The sequence below is a fragment of the Colias eurytheme genome, chromosome 22 (assembly GCF_061535395.1).
Source record: "Colias eurytheme isolate Ceu_HAF_F1 chromosome 22, ilColEury1 Martin Lab GWU primary, whole genome shotgun sequence".
Classification (NCBI taxonomy): domain Eukaryota; kingdom Metazoa; phylum Arthropoda; class Insecta; order Lepidoptera; family Pieridae; genus Colias; species Colias eurytheme.
In genome coordinates, this window is record NC_143001.1 from 2,251,721 (window position 1) to 2,276,734 (window position 25,014).

General features: G+C 31.8%; 2 protein-coding genes across 3 annotated transcripts in view; one reads left to right on the top strand and one right to left on the bottom strand.

The window, feature by feature from the left end:
• SP2353 (EGF like, fibronectin type III and laminin G domains protein pikachurin) overlaps positions 1-25,014 on the bottom strand; it is a 136,055-nt gene that overhangs the window by 88,542 nt on the left and 22,499 nt on the right. The window lies entirely within an intron of this gene.
• Positions 47-8,420, top strand: LOC149898566 (alpha-N-acetylgalactosaminidase-like). 2 transcript variants are annotated; one of them, XM_090114965.1, is made up of 9 exons: positions 47-370; positions 824-998; positions 2,479-2,653; positions 3,378-3,475; positions 4,845-5,006; positions 5,565-5,759; positions 6,671-6,835; positions 7,163-7,235; positions 8,338-8,420. In XM_090114965.1, exons 1-9 carry the CDS (start codon positions 183-185, stop codon positions 8,367-8,369), a joined length of 1,263 nt encoding a protein of 420 aa, XP_089971091.1. In that variant the 5' UTR covers positions 47-182; the 3' UTR covers positions 8,370-8,420. The 2 variants fall into 2 exon arrangements, with proteins under 2 accessions (XP_089971091.1, XP_089971092.1); XM_090114966.1 differs by lacking the exon at positions 6,671-6,835.

Genomic DNA, 25,014 nt, shown 5'->3' on the forward strand with positions numbered 1-25,014 from the left:
TTTGAAATTGACAGGGATTTATTTACGTGGGTTTGACGTTTAACAGATAATCAGTTTGTTTAATTTATAATGTTTAAAGCCGGTTTTTTAATTAAAAACATGATGTTAAACTTTATTAATACCACTACTATTAAAAATTAAAATGTGATTTATTTTTAAAATAGAATATAATCTGTATTCCCATGTGCATTCTAATTTTAAAAAGTTTTAGGATGTATGAAAAACTTTTGCTCGTTTCGTTTATATTTTTGTTTGGTGAAGTATGCCTTTTGGATAATGGATTGGCGAGGAAACCCCCCATGGGGTGGATGTCTTGGGGTTACTACATGTGTAGTGTAGACTGTGAGAAGAATCCACGAAAATGTCTAAAGCAAGTACCTGCCATTGTTATTCCTTTGTTTCGGATTTTTCATTAAAAAATCGTCTGTTTCGTACTGTACGTCGACTTTTTATGCTAGAATACTTACACAATATCTTTGCTACGATTTTATGAGTAGGTATAGTATGTGGAGGAGATTCCGGGGCGGATGCCTGACCAACTCAGCCACTCGTGACCCGTGGAGGAGATAGTATAGTAAAAGTTTATTCTTGTTATTCATACACAAATATTCCTATTGAGCTTAAAAGCTGTGGAGTAAGAGAAAGTGACTATTTTCGGACGTGGCAATCGTTACTGCAACTGAATTAAATTTCAATTTAATAGAAACATGCTGCTAAAGATATAATATAGCACCCAAACTGTTTTCCATTAAATCTTTCCTATAAACGCTTTGTAATATAAAATTTTTCTCAATTTAAATTAATTGTTAACAAAATGTTTCAGCGAACAGCTCATACTATCAATAGCTGATACTTTCTACAATGAAGGGTATCAAGAAGCCGGATTTGAATACATCATAATAGACGACTGTTGGTCTGAAAAGACGAGAGACGCTCAGGGCAGATTGGTGCCTGATAGAAAGAGATTTCCCCGCGGAATGAAGTATATCGCTGATTATGTTAGTATGTATGTTTAATTATGTTTTAAAAGGTCTTTTATTTAAATTTGTTTATAAAATGCAATAAAAATTTGTTAAAATGTTATATATTATCTCGCATGTATGTTTAATTATAACTGAAAGTACAGTATATGGCTTACTAACTTTTCACCCCTGGCCTCGCCTGCTTTGTCTAAAACCTAATAAATTATTAGCTATAATAAGCATGCTCTTCTATAGTGCTTCCTCTAAATATTAAAAACCGGCTGAATTGATAACCTTTTTTGAAGTTGGTTAAAAAGAGCATCAAAATCCGTTGCATAGTTCTAAAGATTTAAGCATACATAAGGACATAGGGACAGAGAAAGCGACTTTGCTTTATACTATTTAGTGATATTCATTCATATCTAAGCTTTACATCAAATTAAAATCGCATAAGTTACATTCTAACTTATGGCTGGTTCACACTTTGATTAGTGCGAGTGCAGGTGATGAGTAGTACTACGTGTGGACAGCGACTGTTTAGTGCGAGTGTTTAGTAGGCTGTGTAGTAAAGTGAATAGAAGCGTGTTCTATTTTTTTGCGAGTGGACTGCGAGTAGCCACGTCCCGCGCGCCCTCCCTTCCCCCTCACTCGCAGCGTGCCTGCACTCGCACTAATCACCTGCACTCGCAGTGAATTGGACACTACTCGCACTACACACCTGCACTCGCACTAATCACCTGCACTCGCAGTCAATTGGACACTACTCGCACTACACACCTGCACTCGCACTAATTACCTGCACTCGCACTAATCAAAGTGTGAACCAGCCATTATGTTTTATGATGTACTTTGTAACTTTCTAAATCTACCCTACATAATTATGGTAAAAAAGGTTATGTTCTGAATAAAAGTTTATTACACAGTTATTACATAAAAAGATAATAATACAGAAACAAGATTAAAGTTTTTCTTATGAGGAATTCAATATATTAGAAGTTAGAACTATAAGCTTTAAAACACCATCTATACTAACATTAGTTATAAAGCTGAAGAGTTTGTTTGTTTGAACGCGCTAATCTTGTGAACTACTTGTCCGATTTGAAAAATTATTTCAGTGTTAGATAGCCCATTTATCGAGGAAGGCTTTAGGCTATATATTACCTCGCTGAGACCAACAGGAGTGGAGCACTGCAGGTAAACCCGCGGAGCACAGCTAATATTATCTATACTAATATTATAAAGCTGAAGAGTTTGTTTGTTTGTTTGAACGCGCTAATCTCGGGAACTACTGGTCCGATTTGAAAAATTCTTTCGGTGTTAGATAGCTCATTTATCGAGGAAGGTTATAGGCCATTTAACATCACGCTACGACCAACAGGAGTGGAGCCACGGGGGTGAAACCGCGCGGAGCAGCTAGTTATATTATAATTGATCCTCACATTGCTTACATGTTACAGCAATAATACAACAAAAACCATTATAACCTATATTTCTAAACCTACACATTTTATTTCAGATTCACAGTCGCGGTCTAAAATTCGGCATGTATACTAACATAGCACAAGTGACATGCATGCATTATCCAGGGTCCAAAGGTCACTTTGGTGTGGACGCTAAAATCTTTGCCGAATGGAGTGTCGATTATATTAAAGTGGACGGGTGTTTTGTTGAAGAGGAATTCTTGAATACAGGTCTGTGTCAATCCATACTAATATTATAAATGCGAAAGTAACTCTGTCTGTCTGTCTGTTACTCAATCACGCCTAAACCACTGAACCAATTTGCATGAAATTTGGTATGGAGATATTTTGATACCCTAGAAAGGACATAGGCTACCTTTTATTGCGAAATATGTACCACGGGCGAAGCCGGGGCGGACCTCTAGTACACAATAAATCTTAATCTCGTGTCACAATGTTTGTCCTCAATGGACTCCTAAACCACTTAACCGATTATAATAAAATTCACACACTATGTGCAATTTGATCCAACTTGAGAGATAGGATAGTATAAACATGTAGGTACCACGGGCGAAGCCGGGGCGGACCGCTAGTATTTCTATAAATATTGTGTCTTCTTTGTTGATTTGGTTTTTCTATGTTACTGGCAAAACTAAACTGCAATGGTCTACTACTAAAGTAATAGGGGCTTTACTTTAGCATTTTCGGCCCTTTAACTGAGAATTTAATTATATCTATCTGTCTGTATGTCTGTCCATCTGTTACCAGGCTGTATCTTATGAAGTGTGATAGTTAGACATTAGAAATTTTCAGATTTCAGAGATGATTTAATCGTTATTGCTTTTCATATGATTATGATAAGGTTTCAATAGAAATTGTAATAAGAATTTTCTTCAACACTGAAATTAATATTATGAATATTTATGTTATTAAAAATTTATTTGTTTTTTTTCAGCATATATTAAATTCGGGGAACATTTAAATGCCACAGGTCGACCAATGGTATACTCATGCAGTTGGCCATATTATATTGAATTTATTCATAATAAAACAGTGAGTATGATGATATTTTTTATCTATACTAATATATGAACATAAACACTGTTTGTTTGTTTGAATGCGTTAATCTCAGGAACTTCTGGTAGGAGCACATAAAAATGTAAAGTCCTGATAAGTTTCTTAATTAATGTTAGTTGGTAAACTTAAGAATTAAGATAGCATAAATTAGCTTGGCCCACGTTTTCAAAGAAAACCCCGCATAGTCCCCTTTCCCGTGGGATTTCCGGGATAAAACCTATCCTATATGTTAATCGTTAATCCAAGTTACCATCCATATGTGTGCTAAATTTCATTGTAATCGGTTCAGTAGTATTTGCGTGAAAGAGTAACAAACATACACAGTACACACACACATCCATCCAAACTTTCGCATTTATAATTTTAGTAGGATAGTAGGATAGGATGCCAGAATAGCTGAAATTACCGCAATTTTCCGCAAATAACAGAAAATAATGTTTGAAAGGTCATAGAATATTAATCTCACAATATATTTTATCGAACGATTCGTTCTGAACAATTGGCATTGTATGAAAAGAAATTCTGCGAAATAAGAAAGGAATAACGTAAAAAAGCTCATAGTAAAATAGACTCATATTATCAAGCAAGAGTAAATAATAATACATTATTTCACATAAAACATTACATATAATCACACATCTATGACAAGATGATATAACAACACAATCTAAAATAAAATTGGATCATATAAAATATACAAAAACTCAAGAGTTATAACAAAAAATTGCTTTATTAGAGGGAATGATATCTTGCCAAATACATTTGATTTGAATAAATGCGTAGTAAGCTATGGTCCATATGAAGAAATGAAATATTCTAGAGTCTAATAAAAAAAACGGGGCCAAATGAACGAGGTCGGGGCTAAGCTTTTCAAGTGTGAAAAATGTGGTTTGCATTTAGCGCTAACTTCCGATACTTTAGCAAATATAGGTCTCTATATTAGTTAGTTGTATATTTATTAAAAGCATTTTCGATGTGAAACTTCTTCAGGCGCTTTGATAGTAAAATTTCAACCGTCACGTCATGGAATAAGGTGACGCTTTTGGTATCTTAGAATCTCTCAGAAGTTTCACTTCTGACACGTGTGTTCGGCACACAACCTTTTCTTTTCTAACTGCTTCCACAAATATGCACACACTAAAATATTTTTTCTTATTAAAGTGAAACTTTTATTACATCGTCTCAAACTTTTTGGGCTGTGTAGCGCATGTCGCGTGACGGTCGAACCGTACGATAATTATCGTACAAATACGATAATTTTGTGCCTAAGTTTCACTTTTACCGTGGTTTCATAAAACCATACACTTTTTTTGTTTTAATCATGTTTATTTTTCTACTATTACAGCCAGACTACAAAACAATATCTCACCATTGCAACATGTGGCGAAACTATCATGACGTTGTGACGTCATGGAAGGCTATAAAATCTATAATAAATCATTATAAATCTAGATATTATGAATTGAGTCCATTCCATAAACCGGGACAGTGGAATGATATGGATATGGTAAGGTTTTAAACAATAATATTAGTGAGTGATACAGTTAAGAATAGGATCGATTGAGCGCCATCTTGTGACGTCATAGCTTTTAATCTGAAAAACTAATGATCTTTTTCAGTAATAATATTTGTATTTAAATAAAAGAGCAAGACGAAATAAAATTATCTACTGTATATTGATCATTGATATACAAAAAAGCCTTTTAATGTTTTTTCAATGACATTTGAGTTTTGACACATACCTAAAGGTCATAGACGTTCCTGTCCACACAAATGGATTATAAATTATAATATTTTTCGTTCGTCTGTTCTAAAAAGATCAACTACAGACTACAGAGTTATTTGCCGGCTATTCTCTGTATAAAATATCTGAACATGCGCTAAATAATTTATACATAATATGACGATTAAAACCGCTTGTACAATAAGTGTTATTGAATAAATATTTGAGTTTATGTTGGAACTTAAAAAAATGTTAAAGCTATTTTAAAAAAGAGGTGGTTCTATGTTTTTGTTTATGTATACTTCACTATTTTGGCCAATAATAAACTGATATTTTTTTTAGCTAATATTCGGTACAGGGTCGCTCACAGAGAGCCAAAGCCGGGTGCATATAGCTGTTTATTTGATGTTAGCCGCACCTTTACTATTGAGTTGCGATATGACGAGAATAAATAAATATGAAAAGGAATTATTATTAAATATGGATCTCTTAGCGATTGGACAAGATTCTTTGGGGGTTATGGGACAGCCTTTTGAGGTAAGAAATAGAAAAATAAACGTATTTTAAACATGTTAGACAAATACTATTATAAACAACTAGTAAAGTTGACTGACCGGTTGGCTTGGTTGGTAGTGGCCCTGCCTTCCAAGCCAGAGGTCGTGGGTTCGATTCCCATCCGGGGCAAATATTTGTGTGATGAACATAGATGTTTGCTCTGTGTCTGGGTGTTAATTATCTAAGTATATAAGTATTTATTTAAAAATTATATGTATGTTTATCAGCCATCTGGTTTCCATAACACAAGCAAAAGCTTAGTAGCTTAGTATGGGATCAGATTGTGCCGTGTGTGAAAATTGTCCTGAAATATTTATTTATTTATTTAAAGTATTATAAGCAACCTGGTTCAAAAATATGCTTAAAAATGTCCGATACAAAACTCTGCCTACGCGTCTGTGAGGCAGAGTTTTTTAATGAATGTTTAAAATAGACTTTAAACATTACTGCAACGAAATAAGGTTTTAAATTGAATTAATCTTGTCTGTTTATGTTAATATGCATTAAATACGACATTTTTGACATTTTAATAGACGATTGCGAGTAATTAAAGAACTAATTCTTTAAAATATCTATATGATTTTATATAATAGCTATTCGCCTCGGTTCTGCCTGTGTTAACACAGTATAAAAAGAAACATATTGAACTAGAGTTAAATTGAAAACTACAATAAATTGTATTTCTTCTATATGCATAATGCAGCTTTCTGCTGGTAATCATATCCCATCAATTTTTGAGTTTATTCATATCAAACACAAATAAGATATTAGACTTTGTAGAAGGTTTTTATGAAATAAAAATCAAACAAAAATTGTAAATTTAGCATACTATTTATTTATTTTAACAATGAAATTTTATTACATCAGCTAATATAAAAAAATACATATTTCAGCTTGAAAATTCCATAACACTATGGGTGAAGCCGCATTTACCGAGGAAAGGTGACAAATATCATTCCGTCTCTTTCGCACTCGTCAACTTGAATACTAAAGGATCTTCTGTCTCTTTCACGCCTGGAAACTATGGACTGAATTCAACTGATGGTTATACTGTTATGGTAGTTTGTTTCTTGATTTTATTAATTTTAACTAGCTTTTGCCTGCGGCTTCTTTGGCTTTAAAATTGTAAATCTAAATTATTTTTGTATCCATGAACTGTGTGAACTCACAAAAAAAATTCATTAAAATCGGAACAGCAGTTAAGGAGGAGTTCAATAAAAAACACACCGGAAAAAATATGTGCAAAGATATTTTTTAATTATTCTCATGCGAAAAAACCGCCTTCAGCTAGTTATGCAAATACAAAAGTAACACTGTATTATTAGCTAAATATTTAAAATATTCATCGAAATATTCATCATATTAATAACTAAATTTACTTTCAGGATATATTTACAAGGAAATATGTGAGAAACGTCACGTTACAAAATAGAATTTCTGTGACTGTACCACCAGAAGGTAATTTTTAATAACTAGCGGTCCGCCCCGGCTTCGCCCGTGGTACATATTTACGTTTTCTCTACATAAAAACCATCCTCGTACTTCAAGGAATATAATAAAAAAAGAATTATCGAATTCGGTTCAGCCGATCTCGAGTTATGCGCTTACCAACACATTTTGCGATTCATTTTTATATATAAGAAGAAGAAGACTAGCTGTGCCTCGCAGTTTCACCCGCTTGGCTCCGCTCCTGTTGGTCTTAGCGTGATGATATATAGCCTTCCTCGCTAAATGGGCTATCTAACACCGAAAGAATTTTTCAAATCAGACCAGTAGTTCCTGAGATTAGCGAGTTCAAACAAACAAACAAACTCTTCAGCTTTATAATATTTAGGGCCGATTTTTCAATGCTTGGATAAAACTTATTCGTCAAATAATGTATAAAACTACCATTTTAAAAACGTATTCTAAATGCCCGTATTTGACAGTTTACGTGACATTTTAATATTATCGTGTAATACTTTATTGGACGGATAAGTTTTATCCAAGCATTGAAAAATCGGCCCTAATAAATACGGTCGCGTTATAGGAATACTGACACGTCATGGAGTGAGGCGACGATTTTGGGTATGTTTGAATCTTGCCAAAGAAGTTTCACTTCTGACACGTGTGCTCCGCACACACGCCTTTTTGTTCTATTTATTACACTCGATTATTGTTACTATTGAGCGTAGATAAATTCTAACTGAAGAAATTAAATAAATAATAAATAAATGGCAATTTTTAACTAAATCTAAGACGACTTTTTATTCATTATAACATTAAACTTAAAAATTCGCAATATAGCTTTAAACGTGTTAAATAACACGATGAATGAAACCCCTTTATAAATATTTAAAAAAAGGTACTATTTTTAAACGCTAAAATAATAAATTTGTTTTTAAGAAAAGCAATACTAAAAGTTGAGTTATAATATGTCTTTACTAGAATTAAAGCTAAACATAGCTATGGTTATTTTTAATTCAAAATAATCTTTTTTTATTTTATGCTTTTAAACTACTTTCATAATTCAGTCAAGGTGTTGTTAATATATTTTAACTATTTTTTTTGTTTGTTTCAGATGTGATACTCTACACTTTATTCCCTCTATGATCTACAAATAATAATATTTATTATGTACTTAATAAATTATTTGCAACGAAATGTTTTTTATTATACACAAACTCTCATTATACTATCCATACTAATATTATAAATGCGAAAGTAACTCTGTCTGTCTGTCTGTTACTCAATCACGCCTTAACTACTGAACCAATTTGCATGAAATTTGGTATAGAGATATTTTGATACCCGAGAAAGGACATAGGCCACTTTTTATTGCGAAATATGTTCAATAATATCATGTAGTAGTTAATAATATCAAATCTTTTTTATTTCTTACTTTTCCGTTTTTGAAGTCGGTTGTTTTTAACGCAGTTATTTTTATTTAATACTTTTTAGTGTATTTTTCATTATTATTAATAAATACATAATTATAATATGTATAATTATGTATTTATTAATAATTGTAAGGTGGAAATAAATAAAGCTTAATATTAGTGTATTTTTCAACACGAATCAAACGAGCCCAAACTCGATAAAGTTGAGTCAATATATTACTGAGTTCCTATGGCCACCTTCCGATTCCATCATCAAATCAGCTTCATGTCATGATAATGTTTCATCGCTTCAAATTTACATACGTATACAAAATTTCAGCTCAATCGGTTACCGGGAAGTGAATCAAAGTTACTTGCTACATATCAACTTAGTCATCGAGTACAGACAAAAATGCTCATAAAATAAAAACTACTGGGCCTATCCGAAAAAAAAATAATTATGGGACCAATTCGACACCATCCCGCATCGAACAAAAAAAGAACCACGTAAATCGGTTCAGAAACCTCGGAGTAATCGGTGTACATACATAAAAAAAAATATACCGGCCGAATTAATAACCGCATAAAATCGCATGGAGAGCTAAATTTTCACAAAAAGCTCTAATCGCACGGAGAGCTTAATTTTCACAAAAAAGCTCTAATCGCATGGAGAGCTTAATTTTCATAAAAAGCTCTAATCGCACGGAAAGCTTTATATTCACAAAAAGCTCTATTCGCACGGAAAGCTTAATTTTCACAAAAAAGCTCTAATCGCATGGAGAGCTTAATTTTCACAAAAAGCTCTAATCACACGGAAAGCTTAATTTTCACACAGAGAGCTTAATTTTCACAAGAAGCTCTAATCACACGGAGAGCTTAATTTTCATAAAAAGCTCTAATCGCACGGAAAGCTTAATATTCACAAAAAGCTCTAATCGCACGGAGAGCTTAATTTTCGCTAAAAGCTCTAATCGCACGGAGAGCTTAATTTTCACAAAAAAGCTCATAACCGCTCATATGCTTCAGAAAAAAAAAATGACCCCTTACTTAGCTACGCGCATCCACAGTTGCAAAAACACGATCGAGAATCTTGTTTCGCGCAACTGTGGTTGCAAAGCGACTTTCTTATTTCAATTGATTAACTATAAACTCTATTTCATACCCTCAGAGTCTAATTTTTACGTATTTAAACCAAAGACAACTAATTGATTCGTCTATTTCTACCCAGTACTTACTACCAACCTTTCAAACAGAATTTTGGGAATATCTTAGTTTGTATCTTACGTGTCTTACAAGGAAGTGTTAAAATATGCCGTAATTGTTGTATTTTATTGATTTCTACTCGTGTTTACTTACCAGATTATTCTCTAACATGTGTTTTATTGTTATAAAGTAATATTTTAGTGACCGTTGTAATAAATATGTAATAAAGACGACTTTAAAAGTTAGTAGACTTTAGACGATTTCATAACTTTTTAAGGTATACGGTAATCATATATTGTAAAAATAACACAGTTTTGTATAGTATTATTACAATAGCAATCGATTACAGTCAATATATTTGAAGTACTCCTCTCGCGGAAGTTATAAATTAAGTTTTAACAGCGGTGCGTCCACGGACATATATCAATACATGTCTGTGGGTGCGTCGAACGCGCGGCGCACGTTCCAGAGCACTAGCAAAGTAGGCTACCTTTATTTTTTTTGCAAGCTATTTAGCGTATTTTATTTTTGCAACTGTGGTTGCGCAAAGCATATGAGCGGTTATCGCATGGAGAGCTTAATTTTCACAAAAAACTAATCGCACGGAAAGCTTAATTTTCACAAAAAAGCTCTAATCGCATGGAGAGCTTAATTTTCACAAAAAGCTCTAATCGCTCGGAGAGTTTAATTTTCACACAAAGCTCTAATCGCATGGAGAGCTTAATTTTCACAAAAATCTCTAATCGCACGCAGAGCTTAATTTTCATTAAAGGCTCTTATCGCACGGAGAGCTTCATTTTCACAAGAAGCTCTTATCACACGGAGAGCTTAATTTTCATAAAAAGCTCTAATCGCACGGAAAGCTTAATATTCACTAATAAAAATAACTGCGTTAAAAACAACCGACTTCAAAAACGGAAAAGTAAGAAATAAAAAAGATTTGACATTATTATTTACTACATATTATTTATATGTGCTATTTATTAAAAAGGTTTGATGTCGGTGCACGGGCTTAATACTAAGTGCTTAATGTTCGGCACCAACTTCAAACCTATTTAATAAATAGCACATCCATACTAATATTATAAATGCGAAAGTAACTCTGTCTGTCTGTCTGTTACTCAATCACGCCTTAACTACTGAACCAATTTGCATGAAATTTGGTATTATAATATTTTGATACCCGAGGAAGGACAAAGGCCACTTTTTATTGCGAAATATGTACCACGGGCGAAGCCGGGGCGGACCGCTAGTTATTATTATAAAAACTCTAATCTAGATGAACTGCTTCCAAATATTAACATAATATCTAAACAACTAACTTTGAAAATATATTATAGAAAATATAAATCTAAAAATCACTATTCATAAGTTCACAATTCACAATTTTTAAAAGATTCAAAATAACTTTTTATTGGTCATTTTCATAAGCGTTAAAGTGCATTTGGCTCTCCTTTGTGCCAAAGCTAGTCTTGGCAGTCGCATAAAACTAAAATTATGAGCCAAAAATGGCCGACGTTGATCTTATTGTACTTTTGTTCTTGCAATCTTCATGTTTGACATAATTTTTATGCTAGTGGTACTATATTTCAAAAATGAACATTCAAGATACTTTAAATAGTGTTAAATTTGAGTGATAACATTTTATTATTCTTCTCTTTACGAATAATGTCTAAAAACTCGAAAAAATAATTATAATGAGGCACTGTAGTGTTATTTCTCACAACGCCATCTAGTGTCAAAATAAGCTTAACTAGTACCTAATACGAAAAGCATCCAAAACGAATAAAATTATTCATTAGTTTTGGTAAATAAGGTTTTATATTAAATAGCTTACGAATAATAATTTTAGAGAATAATATATACAAATACCTTTTTCCATAACCTGATAACGACTACCTATTTAATTCAGTTTTCTAACACTTATAAATAAGGTCTCACTTGATGAAAAATTAAGAATATTGGTAAATTTCTGAAAAAGTTGCTATTCAAAGTCGCTTGTTTGACAGAATACGTAGGCGGGAAAACGTCTCTATAAATACTAATACATACGTAGTATATTATTATTAGTCTGTGCTAATACTTACTAGAGCTCTCGATAAATATGAAATGGGAAATAAGTGTTTATTATTTAATTATGTATTTTGGGAAATTTTATTAATTACAATAATATTACAAAGCTGAATACATTGTTTGTTTGAACGCGCTTATTTCTTGAACTGAAAAGATGTTTTTTTGTTATATGTTAGATAGTCCATTTATCGAGGAAGTCTATAGGCTATAAATTATAATATCATCACGCTTTTACCAATTGGAGCGGAGCAACGCATGTAAAGCCGCGGGGCACAGCTAGTATCATTATAATTAGTAGTCATAAGTTCATAAAATATAAAATTTGTTTTACCAACATACGTGTTAGATTAATTGCTATAATTAACCAAAAGGTATGCAAAATAAGGTAGGGCAGTAAATTAGCCCCTAAAACCTACAAGATGTCAAATGTCATACGCAGGTCCAAAACTTTCATGTTGATAACTTTGCTGTGAACTCGGTTAAAGAGATAATTGTCGGTATATAATTCTACACATTAGAGGAGTTTTCACTACAGTTTCGTTAGATATTACCTACTATAAAATATATATGTTGTACCTATATTGAATGTAACACAGAACACTTATTGATATTTTGATTATTGTCACGTGCAAAACTTTTGCACAAAAAATTATATTTTAGGCTTATAGCTTCTTTCAGTGTCTGATGTAGCCTTTATTTACTCCTTATTCCTATGTACCTAAGTATATCCCATTTTATATGTCCTTAGTCAATGCTTTATGAATATTTATATCAATAATACCAAGTTCATTAAGATTATACAAGTAAAGTTATCTAATCCGTAATACCTAGGTTCAGTTATAATAAATTTCAATCGCTCTTCATTAACCGTTATTAGATACCAAAGCCCATTATCTCATCAAGTTACCGACTTAAAAGAGTTTCCAACAAAGGGCCCAAACAATTGTACCTTACATTAAGCTCATAAAATATTTAGCCTAAATTTTATTCCTTCTCTAATTCCCAGTCAAAAACTTGGGGATTGTCAACGTTTTACAAGTGTAATCCCGGCCTAGCTAGGATTATGTTCCTCTGTGATGTTTCCTCTCCATATACCTATATGCGTACAGGGACGTATTATAACGTTCTGGAAATTCTCAAATGTACCTACTTTCATAGCGATTGATGTGTTCATTACAAATGAATTGACGGGGACAATACGATAATTTACATAAAAGTTTACTGAACTGTATCTAAATAAAAAACACGCCTAAAATATTTGCTTTAACGTTGGATATTGGAGCCGCAATAACGTTATCACAGTATTTTGGCATCCAGCTGCTTCTAACGTTTACATTTTGTTTATTTCTATATGAAAATTCTTGATTGAAACTATTAACCAGAGAGTGTTACAGCCTACCTCAAAATAAGCAATTCTCTGTCTAACGTAATCGCGTAACAGCGGTTTAATATTAAAACTCATAAATCGTCAATACGACCCTGTAATAATGTGCCAATTTAGTCGACGCACGTATCGCGAAAGCCTAGTTCGTTTCGTCTCCGTGAACTCATAATATTGTCCTTGTACGCGGAAAATGTTGGTATGTCATACGAATTTATATTAGATCTACATAACTACATAAACAGGTTACAGGTGGTATAATCATTGGCTTTACAAACATTGAACGGAGGATAAGATCGAAAGAAAACACAATGTAATTGAAATTGAAAACAGTTTCGAAAAAATACGCAGCAAAGTATTAAACGCGATTTATTCATAAAATTAAGTTATTTATTACTTTAAATGTGTAGGTATCATAATATCTCGACTTATCGAAAACAAATGTCATTTCTAATCACCAATTTCTCAGTAGGTACAATACTTTATAATATGAAGTAGGTACATATACTGAGGGATTTTTCAGGACCGTTTTTTATTTACATCGCGTTTCCAATCCTGAAGCCATAAATCTCGATTGATACACACAGGCTAAGGCTACCCCATGGCTACCCATACCCAATCAGCAAGGTAGGTTAGTAACATATGTTACTAATCATAAAATACGTCTTTTCAAATAGGTATGGTGGATAAAAAGGATACTTGTGCTAGCTGGTGCAGGCAACTTTGCTCGCGCGGTCTAAATTAATTTTCATGATAATAACAATATTAATTGAGGATTAAATTAAGTTGAAATTCTCAAGCGGATTATGGACCCATAGAGGATATCTGCAAGCCAAATTTCAGGCCATGTGCGTTGATATATCAGCTGTTGTCAGTCACCTTTCATTTTATATATTAAGAATTTTATATTTTCCGAGGATCTTTATATCTATTCCAAATTATAAGATTCTTAGCACACTATCGACTCTATATTTATGGTCACTATCTATTCCTAAAATTATATCCTGTAAGCTGTAACAATTTACTTATGCATATACTTGTAATAGGTACTGTGTAACCGCTGTCGACCAAAAGACAGAGTAATTAAGATTTAGCAACACAAACTATTTGAACACTCAAATTCTTCATGAATTATTCATCTGTTTGTACTTTCAGATAGTGGAATTGTGGTGACCTACATGTATTTACATATATGGGTGAATAGACTAGATATTATTACAAAACAAATTTTAACACTAAATAGGTATTGTGTACTCATAATCTATACTTAATATTATAAAGCTGTAGAATTTGTTTGTTTGCTACGCGCTAATCTCAGGAACTACTGGTCCGCTTTGAAAAATTCTTTCGGTGTTAGATAGCCCATTTATCGAGGAAGGATAGGCTATATATCATTAGTACGCTAAGACCAACAGGAGTGGAGCCACGCGTGTGAAAACACGAAGCGCAGCTAGTTAATAGATAAAAACCATTACCAATAATAATTATAGAAATTTTCAACTTTCTAAATTTCAGGTAAGTATTTTGTTAACCAATAAGTAAATGCACTATATTATGCAGTATATTACTGTTTAAAAATATTGAAAAATAAAAAACATGTCTTAAAGTGCATAATGCATAATTATAACAACGGTAACGGTTACCTAGGAAAAATAAATTACGACATACTTTTATTCATAAAATACACTGTGAGACTTTGATTTCTCATGCATATATATTATGTCGAATGTACGTTTGCTACAAGTGTAATGTATCACAGAAAATCAAGAAGACGCGAGTGACGTGTAATCCACAAGTTTTATAGAGGACTTTTAATAGGGTTGTACATGATATTATTCTACACATTTTTTCTTTATATAATGCTTCACTACATAGATTGAAAGATGAAACAAAGTCGTTTTATACTTTGATCTGTAAAATTACTTACGCATCGGAATTTGGTGGGTTTTTTAATAGATAGAGCGGTTCGCGAGGAATGATTTAGTATATAATTTATAAGGTTTTAGACAAAGCGGGCAAATCCGTGGGAAGCTAGTTATTATATAAACCAAATGGCAATCTTATCTAATCAAATCTAGTTTTTAATGCATGAGGGTGTTTGGCAGGTAAAATAGTCCCTGAACAAAATCGAGATAATCTATTTGTGTAGCACACCAGCTAACTTATAAAGATAACTTGTAAAATATTAGCTTTATTGCTACAAACAACAATATCTTTTGAGCAAGGGAAAAAAAAGTCTTCGAGTATATTTTCCCAATTATAATTTATTTTTTGTAATATTCTCTCGTTGAACTTAATTATTTTGCTTACCTTTCTTCACTTATAATAAAGTAGGTAGGTACAGTAGCAAGTAGGTTATTTTATCTGGAACACAAATATTTGTCAGAACTCGTTCCAGGATAATATTTCACTGTGCCGTAAGTATATTAGATTATAAGCGAACCTATTAGTTTTCATTGTATATAGAAAAAAAGATTGCGTAAAAAAATATTGAAAAGTACATCTTCCACGCGAAGTTAATATATTTTATAATATTATATTTTAATAACCAGAAAAGTTCTCAGAATTAAATATAATAAATGAACCTTTATAAAAATATCAAAGGAGACCTACATACTACATTCTGTCGAAATATATTTACTAAAAAACGACGCTTTTTTTGTCGATAGTCGCAACCCTATTTCTAACCACCTCTTAAACCAGTACGATTGTACTAGAGACACGAGCTTTTGACGATGGAATTTCACAGTTGAAAACCGCATAAAACTTAGCTTTCCACCGATTGTTACACATTTGACACGACTTAATGTTTCTTTGAACGAGATCGTAGAAATACTTTAAATGTTTTAGAAATAATGACGGCTCAATGCCTTTTTTGCTCTGAACTAGAATCGTATGAGTAAAATGTATTTAACTAGTGTTAAAGAATTGCTCAGAATATTTTCATAAAATAATTTAACTATTGGGCTTCATTTTTATATTAATCATTGAATTTTAAACAATTATTTAAAAAGTGACCAGTGCCCACGATAGACCACGGCTTCGTCTGCGTGCCTTATAGGAAACTCCCGTGGGTATGAGATGTTATATCGCTGTAAAAAGTTTTAGAGACAGACACTGGTCTATTTTTAATGTAGATTAGAAAATATTAAATTAGCATAAATAACGAGTTAAATATTCATAAGTTTTAACGAATAAAGAAGTTGTGAATATGAGTTTGAAATTAAAAGTTTTAACGAGATCCTCTGTCTCTACAACAACGTTGAAGAATAAACTGACCATTAAAAGTATTAAAAAAACACCTTAAGTGCATAATAATAATAATTCTTATTTAGCTTTTATATTGTTTGCAGTAAAATTGTTATTTATACAGCAATAAATCAGATAAAAATACTAAAAATACCAGCTCAAATATTCGTTTCCCTCTTTATTATATCAACATTACTCTCACTCCATTCAAATTATATTTGACGATAATTGCATCAAATCCCTTTCAAGTAACCCTTACCCTTAAAGAAATCACTCCGTCTTTGTCATTTTCTATTAAACGGAATGAATAAGCGACATTTGAATATACAAGCACCATTAGAGGGACAATATACCATACATATAACTGGATATGAGGAGAGGCTTCAAACCGAGATCAAAAATAAAATATGGTTTTGGCGTTTTTGCGAACACGGAAAGTTCGTAGCAAATATTTGTTTTAATGTGTTGTTTTGTTTTGATATGACAGCTCATTTATATTTCAAAAGGACAGATAAATCAGTACGGTGACTTAGATTAATTTTAATTTTAAGTACGATTTGGTCGAGTGAATTTCTCGCAGTGAAAATTTATTTGTAAATCGGTCTCACTCAAGAAGAATCGAATTTTTATGTACACTTCCTAAATTACAATGCTTTCCGCCCGCGGCTTCGCCTGCTTTGACTAAAACCTAATAAATTACATACAAAACCTTCCCCTTCAATCACTCTATCTATCAAAAAAAAAAAAACGCATCAAAATTCGTTGCGTAGTTTTTAAGACTTAAGCATAAGGACAGAGAAAGCGACTTTGTTTTATACTAAGTAGTGATAAGCTTGTACCGTGTACGTTCCTTGATATACGTATACATATGACAATATCACAACTAATACTCTAGTATTTGATATCTGTGACATACTCTAGTATGTCACAGATATCTAGTCCAATCGATATAATTAGTGTAATATATAGGTATTAATCTAATTCAACATTGTTTTGTGGTTTGTGGAATCCATACAACTGGAGTGAACGGCCTATATTACAATATGTTACTTTAATTAGGCCTGTATCAGGTATAATTGAATCTAGGGCAAAGGGACACGGCTTAGCATTAGTGATTGTAGTATCTACTAAGTGAAATAGGTATTTATTATGTAGGTATTATGTGAATGTAGTGGTGATATTTGATTTGTTAAAGCTTATTAATGTTTCTACATAGTGTAGGTAGAGTTTTTATTTATAACTAGCGGTCCGTCCCGGCTTCGCCAGTGGTACATACGTTTTATTTCCATAAGAACCATCCTCGTAGTCATCCTTCAAGGAATATTTAAAAAACGGGTTAACGAAATCGATTCAGCCATTCTCGAGTTTTGCGCTTACCAACACATTTAGCGATTCATTTTTATTATGTAATATATTTAATTATTTAAATAGTTTAGGTAAAGCTTTGCTACAATAAACAATTTAACCTTCAGTTTAGATAAGCTGTTAATCTGTAATATTTGATATTAATAACTCGATGACTCTTCCTGTTTGGAAATTTTCTGATCAATAAATCTCAATTTTCTTTTAACCTTGTACTTACAAAAAACAAAAGAATTAGTATAATCCAATTTGGTAAAGTCGTTGGAAGCTATCGCCATAACAGTGATTCATTTTTATTTATACTAACAAAAATTGGTTGTGGTTATATTATATAAATTTGCATACAAATGCTTGATTGGATATTTGTTATTCTCTTTCAAATTGAGTGGAGCCAAACGAGCCGATATTATTCATGGTGAATACTAAAATAACATATTTATGCAATTGTTCTTCGCTATTTATCATGCTTATTTCCAACTAGTAAAATTGATTTAATGTTTTTCAATTCAAGATTGATAGTTTGAAATATAAGAATGAATTTTTGTTTAAAAGCTCATGTAATAAAATACATGTTACACTAAATATTTATCATATTATAAAACATTATAAAAGTTTCTTGTTTAAATTTAAAGACTAAATAAAACCACAAGATTTTTTTTTTATTTGCTACTTAATAAAAATAATATCTTTTAAATAATTCTTTTAATATTACCTATTCATTCAGCTTCAAATAAAAATGCAAATATATTCCTATTTCCTACATATACACAATAATACATTATACCTATTTTATTACATTCGTAGCATTACGTAGCTGTCTAATAGAGCGAAATGGCTGCGGCGTAGCGAATGATGCTACGGCGTAGCTCTCGTCTACGATATACTATATCAGCTTGAATTTCACTGGAAAATGCAACATCAAAGGCTTAATGTTTACTAGATATGATATATTAGATATTATTACATGTATCCTTTGATTGTGAGGTTTCAGCATTAGTGTAAACGAGGATATTCGGAAATGAATATGGTTATAATTTCAGTTGTTGTAATTATTATGAAATGCTCATTGGTGACTTTTGTAGCTATTTATTGAAAAATAAACTGTTATTTAACTTAATCGAAACGTATTATTTATTCGCTATTGGTGTGCATCTTTTACCTATGCTGTCTTTTACTAAAAGTATGAATGGTCGATAAGTTTTTAAAATACAGCTTCATTAAATCTATCCTGGTTATTTTTTGTAATACAAGATTGATCCTAAATAAAAAGCTTTATCGCTAGAAGGTCGATGGTCGGTCAAGAGCAAAGCAAAACGAAAGCTTCCAAATTTCATAAGACTACAAACTAAATATATGTATGTATATACGTTCAACGAAAGTAAATATGTATATTTAAAAAATATATAATATAGTCATTTAGCATATTCCCTTATATATCAGACCCACGCCACACTTCGTCATCCCAATCTATAACTAGAGCATCCGAACGTCTTACTAAAACACAAACTAAAACTGTCAAATTACATAATACTGCAAACCAAATACAGGATCAGTAGGAACTAGTACTCAGACTAGTTATACGTTGTTTGATCGCAGCAAAGTTCGCAAGACATCGTCATGTGTTGCCGATCGATCTTCTATATTCTAACAGGATAAAATTCCAAGTTTTATTGATACAAGGTCGGTTCGCCGTGGGAATTAGTTTTAGTGATCGTTAGTGTTAGGCGATTTTAGATCTTATGGCGTGTGAATAGAATTGTTTAGTCGTATGTGGTTTTTTCGTTTTCGATGTGACTTGACTCTGACGTGGACTTGGTATAAAATATTATTCAACTGTTATAAACAACATATTTTTACTCTATTGTTTAGTTCTTTCTGTCTATGCCTCACGGGTAAAAGCAAGGTAAGAGGCAATAAAAAAGAATAATAAAGAGCCAGAGACAATTTCAGATCCATGTTCAATTTAGTATTTTTACTGTTTATTGATTTAAGTATATTACGAGTAACGTGTGTTATACAACGAATAAAACATCTATGCTTTATTCAAAACTTACAAAAATATACGAGCGAATTTTAAATTCGATTTCGTCACTCAAACGACGATCTTTCTACTGCACGTATCTCATTGAAACATACCTTCAACAAATCTGCATTGTAATATAAAAACAACTATATCGATACATTGAGAAAGCACTCTATTCTTTATACGAGAACAACACACATGACACAACATATTGACATTTATACTAGCTGTGCCGCGGGGTTTAACCTGAGGATAAACCCGCAAAATCAAGTATTTCTATCACTCAAGTGTTATTCTGATGACTTACATTATAACTGTAAAGTTTCATCCAAATCCATCGAGCAGTTTTTTTTTGTAAATGTGTATCAAACACACGTTCATCCATCCTCCTAATTTATAATATTTGCAAGTGTTTTTTTAGAGAAATATAATAAAATTTAAAATTTTCTTAACTCAAACTCAAAACATATAAAATCTAGAAAATCTTGGAGCTTTTTGTTCAAATTCATAATTACATATGAATTTCACACAAGTCTCGTCTAAAACTATTACTTACACTCGTAAGTTCGTAGACCTCTAAATGAGACGTCATTTAGTCCCCTTCTATGAAAAACTAGCATATTACTCTATCCTGTACTCAACTCATGTTTCACACATATATAATATTTGATATATATATTCATAGTGGCTCTAATATGGCGAGTCTTTGACCGCGTAGAAGCATCGTCATTTATTACAAACAGCACATTATCGTTTAGAAACTTTGAATTTAATCACGAGCTCATCAACGAACTCTAAAATCGTAGGTAACTCTAATTAGTTACGATTTTAGAGCTCGTTCGACAATTAAATTTCAATTTTAAATCGATATCAAATCCAATGATTTCGATGTAACAGAATGTAACCGTTAAATTTTCACAAATGGCTAAATTCGCATTTCGCATTCCGTGTTCCTATTTCCAAGCAAATTCAACTTCGTAATGAACCGCGAATGACTTTACAAGTTTAATTTAATTTAAACTTTACGCACCGATCATTGTTCGATACAATATTTATTGTATTTCCAATATTGAACATTTATATTTCAAATCATTTTTCATGCTTATCGAAACTTGTTGTGAATATAAATTTGTATTTATGTAATACGCAAACATGAATAGTGTTTAATACTGATAAAATGTTTGCTCAATATAGTAGTGAATGTGGAATGGGGGTCACGTGTTCAATCAATCAATTGACATTTCAACGACCATAAATTGCAGAGTTGACTGATTGCTCTATGTGTTGTTAATCATTGAGTATTATGGTATTATCTCAAACGAATGAGGTTTGACAGCTTTGTGGTTACGTTTTCTATGATCTACTAGCTGTGCCCCAGTTTTACACGCATTGCTCCGCTCCTGTTGGTCTTAGCGTAATGATATATAGCTTATAGCCTTCCTAGATTAATGGGCTATCTATCACCGAAAGAATTTTTCAAATCGGACTAGTGGTCCCAGAGATTAGCGCGTTCAAACAAACAAACTAGCTTTAAAATATAAAGGATTTATAGTATCCATTTGAGTTGAGTTTTAAGTACATAATAAAAGGCGTTCTTTTCCTATATTTAAAACAATACGATTAATACAATTATTGCTTTTGAAAATTTAGGAATAAAATTATACAGCATACATATTATAGATCACTTCGAATACACTTACTTATCTATAATAAAATAAATTTCTATGACTCGACTACTATGAACATAAGAATTATATGAAAATATTATTAAACTTTTCAAATATAAAAGTAATAACATACAAAAACAAAGAATCAAAACAAAATTGTCATAAGAATAACATCGCACGCAAGGTACATTAATCACAAATGAAAAGTTGTATCTCAAACATTGTTTATTCAACTTGAACAACAGTTGTTTTGCCTCATTAATACTGTGAGTTTTAAAAGAACTGAAACTTAATAACTCGTTTATCAAACAAGCTAATTACGAAGAAAATGCTTTTATTTTTGTGTAATAAACTTATGAGGATAGCATTTACTTTGTTGTCTTTCAATTTTACGTTGTATGGTCGGTTAATTTTTGTTACTTTTATTGTAATTAAAGTCCACACAAGTCTCGTCTAAAACTATTACTTACACTCGTAAGTTCGTAGACCTCTAAATGAGACGTCATTTAGTCCCCTTCTATGAAAAACTAGCATATTACTCTATCCTGTACTCAACTCATGTTTCACACATATATAATATTTGATATATATATTCATAGTGGCTCTAATATGGCGAGTCTTTGACCGCGTACAAACTTGTTTTAGATAGGTATGTGTTTGCTTTAGAAAGGGTACAGTCGAATGTTTGAACGAAAATATTTGTTCAACTGTATTGTTTGGTACTATAGAAAGTTCTAGCAATACATAATATTAAAAATGTTGGTAGATGATATGTTTTAATAAATAAGTAAGGAATAATATGTTTGAATTATTAATTTTGGATACTTTGAAACATTTAAACGTATTATGTATCAGTAGACTAGTGGAGTGTCTGTTTATATAAAAATGTTACCGATGGAAAGATCTAATTTGTTGGGGCTAAAGTTAGTAAAAGTTTCCTTAATTTACATAAAACGAAACAGTGAATACTATCTTGAGTTCAATTAAGCAAAATAAATGTAAAATTAAATACAATGTGGACTTTAATTACAATAAAAGTTACAAAAATTAACCGACCATACAACGTAAAATTGAAAGACAACAAAATAAATGCTATCCTCATAAGTTTATTACACAAAAACAAAAGCATTTTCTTCGTAATTAGCTTGTTTGATAAACGAGTTATTAAGTTCTAGTTCTTTTAAAACTCACAGTATTAATGAGGCAAAACAACTGTTGTTCAAGTTGAATAAACAATGTTTGAGATACAACTTTTCATTTGTGATTAATGGACCTTGCGTGCGATGTTATTCTTATGACAATTTTGTTTTGATTCTTTGTTTTTGTATGTTATTACTTTTATATTTGAAAAGTTTAATAATATTTTCATATAATTCTTATGTTCATAGTAGTCGAGTCATAGAAATTTATTTTATTATAGATAAGTAAGTGTATTCGAAGTGATCTATAATATGCTGTATAATTTTATTCCTAAATTTTCAAAAGCAATTATAATTGTATTAATCGTATTGTTTTAAATATAGGAAAAGAACGCCTTTTATTATGTACTTAAAACTTCGTCAAAAAAGGTCTTTATTTCAAATGGATACTATAAATCCTTTATATTTTAAAGCTAGTTTGTTTGTTTGAACGCGCTAATCTCTGGGACCACTAGTCCGATTTGAAAATTCCGAAAATTCCGAAATTTCTTTCGGTGATAGATAGCCCATTAATCTAGGAAGGCTATAAGCTATATATCATTACGCTATGACCAACAGGAGCGGAGCAATGCGTGTAAAACTGGGGCACAGCTAGTAGATCATAGAAAACGTAACCACAAAGCTGTCAAACCTCATTCGTTTGAGATAATACTCAATGATTAACAACACATAGAGCAATCAGTCAACTCTGCAATTTATGGTCGTTGAAATGTCAATTGATTGATTGAACATGTGACCCCCATTCCACATTCACTACGTATTGAGTAAACATTTTATCATTATTAAACACTATTCATGTTTGCGTAAAATATAAATTTATATTCACAACAGGTTTCGATAAGCATGAAAAATAATTTTGAAATATAAATGTTCAATATTGTAAATACAATAAAGTAGCTTTCTGCCCGCGGCTTCGCCCGCATTTTCAAAGAAAAACCCACATAGTTAGCGCTCCCGTGAGATTTCCAGGATAAAACCTATCCTATGTGTTAAACCAAGTTACCATCTATATGTATGCTAAATTTCATTGTAATCGGTTCAACAGTATTTGCGTGAAAGAGTAACAAACATACATCCATCCTCACAAACTTTCGCATTAATTATATTAGTAGTTAGGACTATTCATGTTTGCGTATGTAATACAAATTTATATTCACAACAGGATTCGATAAGCATGAAAAATGATTTGAAATATAAATGTTCAATATTGGAAATACAATAAATATTGTATCGAACAATGATCCGGTGCGTAAAGTTGAAATTAAATTAAACTTGTAAAGTCATTCGCGGTTCATTACGAAGTTGAATTTGCTTGGAAATAGGAACACGGAATGCGAAATGCGAATTTAGCCATTTGTGAAAATTTAACGGTTACATCGAAATCATTGGATTTGATATCGATTTAAAATTGAAATTTAATTGTCGAACGAGCTCTAAAATCGTAACTAATTAGAGTTAGAGTGATTAAATTCAAAGTAAACGATAATGTGTTGTTTGTAATAAATGACGATGCTTCTACTATAAAGACATATATTTCAAATAATAAATATATATTATCGCTGCGCATGTTTTTAACGTCACCGCTGCTTGAACGGTAAAGGAAAACATCGTGAGGAAACCGACATGTCCATTGTCCAAGCTTAGTGTCTAAGAATCAAAAAGTTCGACGACATGTGTCATCCGCTAACACGCATTTGGCCAGCTTGGTGGATTATGGCCTGTATCCTCATAGGAGGCCCGTGTCCCAGTAGTGGGAACGCATATGAGCTGTTGATGATGATGATGTTGACTGCTGTACAAACCTTATTTGATAGTGGCATATTGATGCTAAACGACTTAACCACTTCAGCGAAAAGTAAACATATTCCAATTAATTTGCTCTAGTTATAAATTTCTAAGTAATTGCACTTCCTAATTTGTATATTTTATAGGCGGAAGGATATGCCTTGCGGCTAGTTATTATTAATGCAAAATTTTAATTTAAATGATCATCCAAAAAGGGTCTCCTTTGCATAGTCAAACCACAAACCAATTAAATATTTGAATTTCTAATGTAAAGGAGATTTATAAGTGAAAATATATATCTGTTTGTGTGCTCATGCTTAACTTAATATATTCAAAGTTATATAGATTTTTAAACTTTCTTTACGCACTATATTAATCAGCACATACCATTTCCTTAAATCCATACTAACTCTGTCTGTCTGTCTGTTACTCAATCA